General features: G+C 39.1%; 1 protein-coding gene across 3 annotated transcripts in view; it reads right to left on the reverse strand.

The window, feature by feature from the left end:
* GRM5 (glutamate metabotropic receptor 5) overlaps positions 1-12,042 on the reverse strand; it is a 246,626-nt gene that overhangs the window by 123,816 nt on the left and 110,768 nt on the right. For all 3 annotated transcript variants that reach the window (XM_056500724.1, XM_056500715.1, XM_056500706.1), the window contains exon 3: positions 9,456-9,705. In XM_056500724.1, the coding sequence (XP_056356699.1) occupies positions 9,456-9,705 (250 nt within the window). The remainder of the gene's footprint in view (positions 1-9,455; positions 9,706-12,042) is intronic.

Genomic DNA, 12,042 nt, shown 5'->3' on the forward strand with positions numbered 1-12,042 from the left:
TCCTTTAGTCAATGCTGTTGTCACACATTTCTAATATGAAAATGATCAACAAAGTTCAGCTTGGGCTTTATTCCTTAAAATAGCACATGGCTTTTTTACCTGGTCTTCTTGAAAGTAGTATATCCTTGCTATTATTTATATAATATCTTTTCAAGGCAGGACTGGACTAAATCCACCAGAATGAGGTTTAGTGAGTTCTGGTACTTCATTCACATTGTCACTTGCCTTCAACCTTCACCTCTGGAGAGACAATGGCTTCACTAGAAATAATAAATTCAGCTATAGTGAAGGGGAAATGTTCTGCTGTGTGTGCTTTGTCACCTTAATAGAGTGATAGAAAAATGAATTACACCAGAAGTTTACAAATCAGAAGTTTTCATTACTCCAAGTAATACTCTTCCATAATCACTCACCAGTGTTAGTGAGATGGGTTCACCTGTATAAATCTCTGCTGTGGGGGTAATGTTCCTATATTCAGATCTTCCAGGTGTTTTAAGTACAACTAAATCAACTCAAATGTGGAGTTAGAGAAAAAATCTGCCTGCCTCTCTGAGTCCCACTGTTCTCTAATTGAAAAATGGAACACATGTGAGAGCAGCTGCAATGCTGGGACAAGTTGCTGTCCAAGGGGTTGAGTATTTCTTCCCCTTTGTCTGCTAATCTACACAAAGGATCTCTGTAACTAAAAAATTAAGACATGAACAGAATTGATGGAGGATTTGCTGAGAAAAGAGACAGTTTCTGGACTCCATGGTTTGGAACAGATTCTCTTTATCAGGACACAGTAACATGGATCTACAAACCCTTGGATTTTCCCCTTTCACAAATACATTCTCTGCATAGAGATGTGTGTGTGGTTTGTGTGTGAGTCACTAGTCCTGGGTGTAGACTCTGGGATGATCCAGATAAATCAGAAAAAGAAAGAGTTAAAAAGAAGTCATGGAAAATATCATAGCCACTTGCTGCAGAGAAAGACAACAGAAAGGAAACAGATCTTAAGTGTTAATCTGTACCTTACAGCAAAACTCTACTTGTCAAAGTGTTAATTTTAGAGGAGAAGAAACAGGATTTTTTTTTTTTTTTAAATAAAGACCATCTCTTAACATCAGTAATCAAAATTCTGTAGCTTTTCTAAAGATCAGAAAATCTCAAGCCTAATGTTAATTTTCATCCTGTTCCAACTGCCTTTCAATTTTTGTAGGAATATATACTCACATTTTTCATCACATTTTTCATCTTAGCTTAAGTGTTTTAAAAAGTTACATTTTACTGTGTAGCCTGCAGCAAATTGTGGAATAAAAATGCTGGGGTTTAAGATCTTAGTTTATTTTTACCTCTTGAATTTATGTTTTTGAGAAGAAAGCATCTCATCTTTTCTCAAGCTTGCATAGAAAATGTTTTCATTGTTCCAAGGGTATTTTTGATTCCTTTTCTTAGTCTTGAAAGAGTCTCTTTCATTCCCAAAATAAGTTTACATCAGAAAATTCTTTGTGATGGCTGCCTTTTACTCTCTTTTACAGAAGACATATTTGCAGAGAACAATCTTAAGTCAGCCACTCATAGACTTCTCCCATTCTCAATTTTAATAAGCTGTGGGATAAAGTGGAGCTTCTAAGTCAAATATAAAATCAGAAGCATACATCTCCTGTGTGAGAGCAGAGAGGAGCCCAGAAATGCACACAATTTCCCAGCAATGCCTCTGAGTTACTTTCATGCAGACCTGCAAGCACAGGTCTGCTGGCAATGTGGAGTTATTTCTGAGATTGCTGCACTGTCTATTTTCAACCATGTAGGCCATCTCATGAATCTGTCACTTTGCAAGGAAGACAAATGTTATATAATTCTTCAGGATTGTTTGACATCTCTTTCTCTGACTGCCTCGTGTCTCATTTCCACTGGGATAATAGACCTCTCATGTTACTCCAAGGTGTAAAACCTGTTTTCTGTTCATACTGAATGTTGTCAAAGCAGAACAAGGGTAAGAACAAGTCTTCAAATACAGAAATTGCAGTCTTAGAAACTTCTTCCTTTGTTCCTATGGGTAGGACATTCTATTCAAACATATTGATTACCAAAGCCTTTGGCTGTTAATGCTAGCTGTTAGAGAGAAAGAATAGACCTTTACTTACAGGAAGTGAATAATTCAATTGGACACACATGATTTGTCATGTCATGACAAGGTTAGTGGGAAGGGATGCCATCCAGAGGGAATTTGACAGATTTTAGAAGTGGATCCACGTGAACCTCATGAAGATAAACAAGGCCAAGTGCAAGGGGCAATCCCAAACACAAGTACAGGCTGTGCAAAGAACAGCCCTGAGGAGAAGATTGAGGTTGGTGGATGAGAAGCTCAACATGATCCAGTGTGAACTCCCAGCCCAGAAAGTCAAATTCAGCATGGGCTGCATCAGAAGAAGTATGCATGAAGAAACATGTGGAGGGAAGTGATTCTCCCCTCTACTCTGCTCTCATGACACCCTGGATGGCTGCTTCCAGCCCTGGGGTCCTAACAGGAGAAGGCTGTGGGTCTATTAGAGGGAGTCCTGAGGATGGCCACAAAGATGAACCACAAGGGCTTCCCTTACAAAGGCACCAAGAATTCTCCAGGAGAGCTTTGCTCCATCCTGGTCTGATGTCACTGCCATTCATTTGCTGCTGACCATTCCCAAACAACACATTGGTTTGATGGACCTTTGATATGACCTGATGGAGTATTTTCTAATGTGTAGAAGGTGTGCTCACTTGCCAATATGCACACTTGGAAATTCTTCATTGTTTGCTTGATGCCATGGTAACATCCACCTCCACACCACCACCATCCACCCCAAGAAATACATATCATTCCTGAAACAACAAAATTAAGACATTCTTCCAAATAAGTGTGGAGCCTACTGCCATTCCCAATTTACTGATACACATCAGTGACTATAAAATTTGACAGCAAGGTGCAATATTTATTGGAAACAGGTCAGATAGATTACAAGGGGATAAAAAGGTATCTTAAAGGCATATAAGAAAGTTTAAAAAGTCAGGCAGATTGATTTGCTTTCAGTTTGTCTCCTTAAAATCCTCAAGCATAGCTTGTGGAGTCAGAACCACAGAAAGGAAATTATGTTTTTTTCAGTAGTTGAACAAACAGCCTTGACCAACCACTCTACTGCTTCCATCTGCAGCAGGACACCACTGCTGTTGCTCACCCTGAGGGTCTCTGAGCCATGAGACTGCCTCAAATGGAGACCACAGAGCTCCTGCTCAAAACTAAGTTACTCTTTCTCCTGTAGTCTGCTTTACTTCTAAAGGCTCTGTCTGGATACAGGAGGCAAGACAGCTTTTCAATCCCCTAATCTCTTACAGCTCTAGAAAGCAAACCTTTGTTTTGCTGTAAAGTTCCTGTTTTTTTGGGTAGCAATGAGGATTCTGACTTAATGCTGCTATTTGCAGTGCATTTAATTACTACATATACAATGATACCTGCTTCCTTGGGTGACACATTGATGCCTGAACAAGAGAACAGAGATAAGCAATGAGTGGGCAGCAGACAGTTGTCTTAGAGGAAACAGCTTTCTGGTGAGGCTGCACCAGACTTCTGCCTGCTGTGGATTGAAGAAAAAGAATCAGACTGTTCATACAGGCTGGTGTTGCTGTACTCAGTACCTTTTTACCTGCTTATTTTGTAACTGGAGGAGAGAACTTACATTGCATTTATCTTCCACAGGTTAGGCAGTAGGAACTATTCTAGATTGAAGAATTTTGTCTGATTAATATTTCCCAGAAGCAACAGATATAACCAAAAATTAATCTAGAGCACATTTCAGGTCTACAAAATTTCATATCCTAATTTATTTTACAAGAACTTCTTCACTAGCTGGACTTATACAAAGACAGAAAAAGTCATGTTAACCTACACCACACAGCATACTTTCTGGAAGGAAATCACTATATCCTTTGTAGTGAGATCTTTCTTCATCCAAGAGACACTTTTTAAAATTTTAAAAAATATTTCTTTTTTAAACTGTTAAAAAGAACTCATTTCCCTCAGATCATCTATCTTGCTTTAATTTCAGGTCTAGTTGCCCTTTTTAGTTGCTAACCAGCTTTTTTCATATATATTGCTGAGTTTCCTATCAGCTGAATCACTCTGGGGACTTCCTGGAACCAATGCTTCTCCACATTTTATTCTCCCTCCTTATCCTCATCTCTACTACTTACCTTCTACTTAGCTCATTTGCTGCAACATCTCTTAGAATCAATAACAATTTCCTCCAATCCATCTCCTCAGGAGCTAAGCAGGTATCTTATTAGGAGAGGTGATTTGTGATAGAGAATATCATTCTGTCCTGAGAGGAATGGGCACTGCTTCAGTACTCCTTCTGCCCTCTTGCAGAGCCTCACCTGACTGGTTTGTGATCCTCACACTGCTAGAAGTGGTGTCCTGCCCTTACCCATCTCCATCAGGACATGCTCTGCAGCCAAGGCATGCTTCAGAGGCACAGCCTGAGGCATCCCGAGGCACAGACACCACGTATCACAGAGCAGAGTGAATCCTGAAAATGCAGGATGTGGTTCTTCATCCTGCAAGGACATTACAGCACATAGACATCAAGTCCTGACTATTTCAAAGAAGATGGAAGCTCTGAAGGATGCCCTGCAGCTCTAGATTTCCAATTCCTTTGCTGTAGATATTGCAGATAAGTCACATATTTAAATTTCTGTAAATCCTGGCTAAGTTAAATATCTAAGAGTCATGTAGAGATTAAATCAGACTGATAAATTTTGTCCATATTTCTTCAACTGGACAGCTGAAAATCAGAATTGGTCCTAGACTCTAGGGACATATTTCCATCTCACATGAATTTTTTTATTCATTGTGTATAATTTTGTCATTTAATACAACAGAAAGTCTGGATAATATTAATTAACACTTTTTAAAAATCAGATAGAATAGTGAATACAGCAGTAAATCTGATACACCATATGCCTACATGAGTGTATGAATCAAATAGAAGTCACACTAATTTCTTGAAGATGAGTACTGTTTGTGGAATGTCATCTGGAAGCTGGACACGTTGAGAAAGCCATTTTTATCTCTACATACCTCTACTTTCCCTTTAGAATCATAGAATCATTAAAGTTGTAGAAGACCTTAAGGATTATCAAGCCAAATTATTCCCCACTAAGGCGTTTCCCCAAGTGCCACATGCACATGTATTTTGAACACTTCCAGGGATGGTAATTTCACCACTTCCCTGAGCAGGGAATTGTTCCAATGCTTGACCATTCCCATGCCCTTATCCTTTCCCTTCTCTTTTAGGTAGGAAAATTCTGACTGTCTTGCACTTGGAATCACAAATTCTTTGCAAAATTTTTCGTCTTTTGCTTTTTATGTGTGTATAATAACTATTTTGTAATAATTAACAAATCAACCAGGGGAAGTTCTCTTGTCTAGAGGTAAAAGGCATACAGTGCATCCATGAATCTGAATGTTCTTCCACTCCAAAACAGAGTATCTGTGTCCCAGGTTCTTCTTGGTAATAACCCCTTGGTAACTGCTGTCACCAACACCATGCCAAGTCCCATCCCAAAATTGTTCATTGATATAAGATAAAATAATTCCAGCAAGCAAAAAAATAATATAATTATTCAGTGCTGTGGTAGTGTTTTCTGAATCCATTTCATTTAGGACAGTAATAGCCAATACTCATAATTTCTGCTGCAACTAGTAGTTTCTATTTTATTACGAAAAATCATGTGACCTATCATTAAGATACTTAGCCATTCTGAGACAAGTTTTGGAATCCCTGCAGATGAAAAGCTTAAAATAAAATTATCATTTAGAGAATTATCACAGACATTTAGTCCAAAGATCTGAAACTAGAGGTCCAGGGGTTACAAGAGGAGCAGGATGAAGGTGGGTGTACAACACAAAAGAAAATTTCAGCTGTTGGGTCTGAATATTACAAAAAAATGAGGAATAGCTGAATATCATGCACAACCAAACTGATTTTATCTACACAGTTAATACTCCATGGTTCCTTCTGAGATCTGTTTCAAAGTTATTGTTGTGCAAAAGCATTTTTTATTCTCAAATGAATCTATCTGTAAAGATATCTCCTGGCATATGACCTGTGAATGACAGAAAAAGTGAAGATGAGCAGATGAAGCCTGGTGTCCATGTCTCAATTAAGATGATTAATTTAATAGAACATTTTTTTTCACACTTGGAAGTCAGCACACTCACCTTTATGTTTGAGGTTAAGTCCAATTCTTCAAGATGCGTGAGATAAATATTTACCAAGCATTTAAAATGTTTTTCATGAATCAAAAAGATCTGGAATGTTCCAATCACTAATTACACGCCACCTTGCATATCTGTCACAGGCAGGCAATGTATTTTCACATACTGCATAGTAGGTCAACAGTGGACAATTTATTGAAAGATATCTTTTTCTTCCCCTGGGGGCTCTATAAGGTGATTTATGTGGTATGCACTCCCCTTGGCCAATCCATTTTCTGTTTATCTGAGCATAAAACAGACACTGTGAGAAATCCATAGCTTTAAAAAATCCCAATATTTTTGCAATTCTTTGGATAGAAAATATTAGGGGTGAATCCAAATTAAAAATGGAACATAAAGGAAAGCAAAGAGGAAGCGGAAATGTTGTTATATTTATGGTTTCCCGTAAAGCTACTGTGTGGCTTTTTGACTTTAGTTCTTTGTGTGCATTTGGAAAAGAAACAAAAGGATTCTCCACTTAACAAAACAGCAGGAAAGAATTTGTAGGGGAACAGAAAAGTATTCATTAGCAGATGGAGTTTTTCTTTTTAGCCCATTGCATTCCAGTGAAAGGCACTCTCACTACACTGGGAATGCCCTTTCATAACCTTCTCAGTTGAATGGGTAGCCCAGAGAAACTCCAGGATCAGACAATGAATGAAAGTACAAATCTTATCCTAGTCCGTTTTCCCGCATAGCATTGCAAGAGAAATTAATTTCATGAGTCTTCCTTAATTTCAGATGTAGCTCTTTCCCCTTAGAGCACTCTGAGCCATCTGTTCTTCTCAAAATCTTACCTTCTCCCTACAAATGATGTACAAAAAGGTCCCCAATATAATCTTCTTGTATGAGATCTGGGTTTGTACTGGTGTCACATCCAACCCAGTTCAGTGTGTTACACTGTTCTCTACAAAACCATCCAACAACCCTATAGCTTCTGACCAACAGTCAAAAGAGACAAAAGACCACAGACAAAAGAGCCAAACAGTCAAACCCAAGAGAGCACATGGTACATCAAGGTCCTGGAAAACAGACCTTTAAATCCCTACAGGAACACATGTTATGCCTGGACAATGATATCATTGTCTTACACCTCAAGTATGTCAAGAAGTCTTCTTGCAAGTTCCCTGTTCTTTTTTTTTTTTTTTTTTTTTTTTTTTTTTTTTCTTCTGCCTCTGCCTCAAAGCCTAGAGATTGGCCCATAGGGGAAGGAGAACATTTTTATAAGAATGAATATTTTTGTGGAACACTGTCACTCCATAACTTCCCATACTCTACACATGGTTCTTGCTGCATGGCAGAAACAAAACACTGCTCTACAGACTAAGGGTGACTCAAAGCCTAACAAAAGTCCTCAGCTGGCAAAACTAGTTAGGTTTTGTTTGTTTGTTCATTTGTTTTATTTTTCCCTGGCGTACAGCTGATTTTGATAACAAATTGGAAACAAATCTACTGAAAAATACAGAAAGCTCCAAGATCCTTGGGATCTGTGAAGTGCAGAGCCAAATGTAAAGAGACTATATCTCTCCAGTTATCTTTGTCTAATGCACCAGTTCTCAGCCATTATCTCAGAATCTCTGATAATTAAAAAGGATAGAAAAAAAAATCCCTACACTTTCCTTTTTCTTTCTTTGTGAACACTTCCAGTCTGTGCTGCATTTTGCACAACTAAATTGTGTAGTACTGCCACAGGCATGGATACACCCCAAATAGTCAGGGAGAACTAAGGATTTTTGCTCCAATTGGAAAGACTTTAGAGTTTAGGCTTCTAAGAAAAGATATCACTTTCAATTTACTCAATGGAAGTCATATACTGAATAACAACTTGCTTATAATTACTCACGACCATTACCACCACAGATAGAAACAGGTATTTTTCACAAAAAAACAAAACAAAACAAAAAACCCAAACAAAAACTTGAAGCAAAACCTCAAAGCCTATTCTCCTTAGACCTTGCATTTTTTAAAGAGATAATCAGAATTGCTCTACTCTTTTTCACCATCAGCAGTTCCTGAAGTCCTTATTCATAAAAGCATTTCAGAGGGCTAAATTAAGCACTGTTGTACATAAATCCCATGCAAAATTATGTACAGTTTGGAGTCTGGAATAGTTAAGGGCCAACATATTTTTTAAAAACAATGTTTATATGCTTATAAATTTGGATACTGCTGCAGATAGTCAAAGAGTAAGGGCAGAGACAAGAGCCTCAGTTTTTGCCTATTTGCTTTCCCCTTTGTCCAAGGGGGAAGGGCAGCTGTGTGTAGTGGGGCAGATTGGGAACAGAGGCTGGTGTCCCACCAGTTGGACAGACTCAGCCTCCCACCTGCCAAGACAGTCTTTGGAAGTGTCTCTGGAGGTCTTACATGACTTCTGGTTTCACTGACTCCAGTTTTCTTGTGTTCCTTGGGTTCATGCTTGGGACAACAACAGCTCATCCTTCTAATAATGACTGAAAAGGCAGTGAATTACATTAGCTGACTCTCAGTGTACTCCATTTTGTTTTCAATATATCATTTTTCCTGTCTTTTTTTAGGACGCACTTGTTGAGAAAGGGCAAAATGTAAAAATCCATTTAAGTTCACATCAAAAACTTCCTTCTCTGCTTACGAGCCCAGGATCTTTTCCTTTTGGTTGAACACACACTAAGTGATTTTTCCTTACTTCCTCAGGAAAGGAAACACTGATATCATTGAGCTAAGATAAAGTATTATCTATATAGTGCCCTGGGGACAGTATGTACCTCAGCACATTGGCTCAGGAAGAAAAGGTGATAGTTAACAAACTTTGTTTTGGGGAGTTCTGTTTCAGGTACACCCAGAGTCCACATCAGCAATTCTTAACACAGAGTTACTGAAATGAGACACAGCCCACAATGCATTTTAAACTGCAGTGAACAAAACGAGTGGCAGAGATCAAACACTTGTGTGCCAGCTTTCCCTTACACATTGCTGCTAAGAGTGGCCAAGCAGACTTGTGTTTGCCTGGCAAGTCATGAGAATGATGCATGTCTCTGCAGAGTTTGTACTGCTATAACACAGCTGACATTTCTTCCTATCTTTTAGCTATGCCCAGGTATAGGAGAGGCCATGAGTCTGTGCTCCATGTCCAGAAAACTGGACCATTTTCGCATTTTTGCCCTGCTGACTAAATGTGCTGGCTATCAGTCACAGCAGCACTCACCTGCCCAGCAGCAGAAACTCTCCAGCCAGTCCCAGGCGCCTCATAGCCATCAGGAGGCCTCTCACAGTCATGCCTTCACAGAAGCAGGCAACCACTCTTGCCTTGGGCAGGTGGCTCCGGAGCTTCCGCAGCAGCTTGTCAAAGCTCTGCTCGCCAGCGTTGCTGTAGATCTTGTAGGAGTGGGCAATGCAGATCCCTTCCTTGGCTGCCATGTCTTTGAAAGCTTCCATTCCACTTTCACCATAGTTTCCTAAATACAAACAGAAACACAAATGCACATATTAAAATCTTCAGCAGCTTTTTTTTTCTTTGGAAACATCAGATATTTTAAATGTGTTACATATCTGCAGAGAGATCACCATACCAATCTAAACAATACCACTGTAACCTTTTAATGAATCAATTTTTCAAGGCAAGGTCAACACAATTTTCCTAGGAAATTCTCTAGTCTTCAAGAGACCACATCTCTGCTTAAACCAAAGGCTGTTGTGTACCTCACTACCTGTAACTAGTGGTCCACAATGTGTACAACAATGTATGTATTTATTTTGTTGAAAGAAAAATTTTACTGGAGAATGAATAATAAAATCGAGGATTACTATTACAGGGATCATTAAAGCACAGATGAACTTAATGTGCTTTAATATTTTTTCTGTTTTCTTTTCCTGTTTGCTTGTTCTGAATTAAATTTCTACCAGTGGGAAAAAAATCGTATTTTCTTTCAATATCTTCTTCCTCTGTGGTGAAAAACTGCTAATAGATATTAACAGACCTTTTTTTCTTTTATTCTGTCTCACCAAAGAAACTTCCTTCACTTCCAGGCCCACATAGAAGTCACAGTGTTTAAACAGAGGATGTACTGACACCACTGACAGTCATCCTGACCAGGATCGTGTGTCTGGTTCCCTGTGCTTCTCCATCTGGCTGTTGAAATCTGTTTTGTGTCTCATTTAAATAAGAAGGCCTCTGAGGCAGGAAATTTTCTTTAAAGTATTGTCTTAAACCCTTGGTAATATTCCACAGAAATACAGTCAATTAATTAATAAAACTGTGAGTGTAAAGTGATGATGTTGCAAGAAACTGCTGATCCTTCAAATATTTGTTAGCTTGCAAATAGAAGAATCTGTAAGAAAAATTCTCTCTCTCACCGGCAGAATTACAAGTACATAGGAGCACTGACAGTGAAAATGTATGTGAAGCAGTGAGGATCAGACTTGGATTTGGACTGTCATCTGGTTTTTTTTAGTTTGGACGTTGGAGCCATCAAGCATTAACCTTGCCCACCTGGGGAGTCATCCCTGTCACTCTGGTGTTACAGCTCAGGGATTTTGTTACACTCAGCACTGAATATGAATGTAAAAACTGTGCCCAGTTTTAGGATTTTACCATCCAAATAGTCAAAAGAAGCAAAGAACAAGAAGACAGCAAGTAACATTATCTTCCCTTCACATCAGGAATGAATCACTGAGGCCTTGAGACCACTAAATTTCCAAATTGCACCCAACCAGAATAGCAACTTGAATGCAGGTCTCTCTACCTAAAGGGACTTTCATTTTCTTCCTTGCTGTGATTAGGCCTAATGGAAACCACATTACCATGCAGATTGTGCCTGGACAAAATGCCATTTAAACTCAGTTGTTGCAGTGCTTTCTGAGTGTAGTAAATCAGGAGTCCAGAGCCTACCCCTGTGTCCTGCCCTTAGGGCAAACTGTGTTTCCTGTGGTACACGAGCATCAAGTGATTCACACGAGATGCTGCAACAGTTCAGCTAGAGGTCAAAACCATGGTGTCTCATGAAAAATGTATTATAGCTGCCAAAGTCAACCTGAAGGAAAAATGGGGGCCAGTCATGTTTAACTCCCAGCAGACCCAGAGGCCTTCAAAAATAAAATTAGTTCATCTGACAGGAAATAAACTACTTTTTCTAAAATTATTCTCATTTAGGTCATTCTGGATCAATATTGAAAGTTCTATTTCACTTTTTCTAAAGAAAATTAAAAGAACAAGGAAACATTGTCAAACTTCATCGTAGAAGATGAAAGTTTGAGGCAAAACTGTGTATCACTGAGCTGGTTTTGGCTGTGGTAGAGTTAATTTTCTTCACACTGGTTAGTTCAGTGCTATGTTTTAGATTTGGGATGAACACAGGATTGAAAATATAGAATTTTTTTGTTGCTGAGCAGGGTGCACACAGGGACAAGGCCTTTTCTGCTTTTTGTGCCTTCATGCTGGAGAGGGAGCTGGGAGTGCATGGGAGGCTGGGAGGAAACACACCTGGGACAGGTGACCCCAGCTGATCAAAGGGATGTTCCAGACCATATGACAGCATGCTCAGTACATAAAGCTCAGGGGAGAAGGAGAAAGGGAGGTGTTTGGAGTCATGGTGTTTGTCTTCCCAAATCACCATTACATGTGATGGGCCCCTGCACTCCTGGAGACAGCTGAACACCTCATGGAAAGCAGTGATTTTATTCCTTGTTTGCTTTGTTTATGTGCACAGCTCTTGCTGTACCTATTAAACTGCCTTTATCTTAAACCATGTGTTCTTCAGCTTTTACCTTTCTGATTCTCTCCTTGATCCTGCTGG

The sequence above is a fragment of the Oenanthe melanoleuca genome, chromosome 1, assembly GCF_029582105.1.
Source record: "Oenanthe melanoleuca isolate GR-GAL-2019-014 chromosome 1, OMel1.0, whole genome shotgun sequence".
Classification (NCBI taxonomy): domain Eukaryota; kingdom Metazoa; phylum Chordata; class Aves; order Passeriformes; family Muscicapidae; genus Oenanthe; species Oenanthe melanoleuca.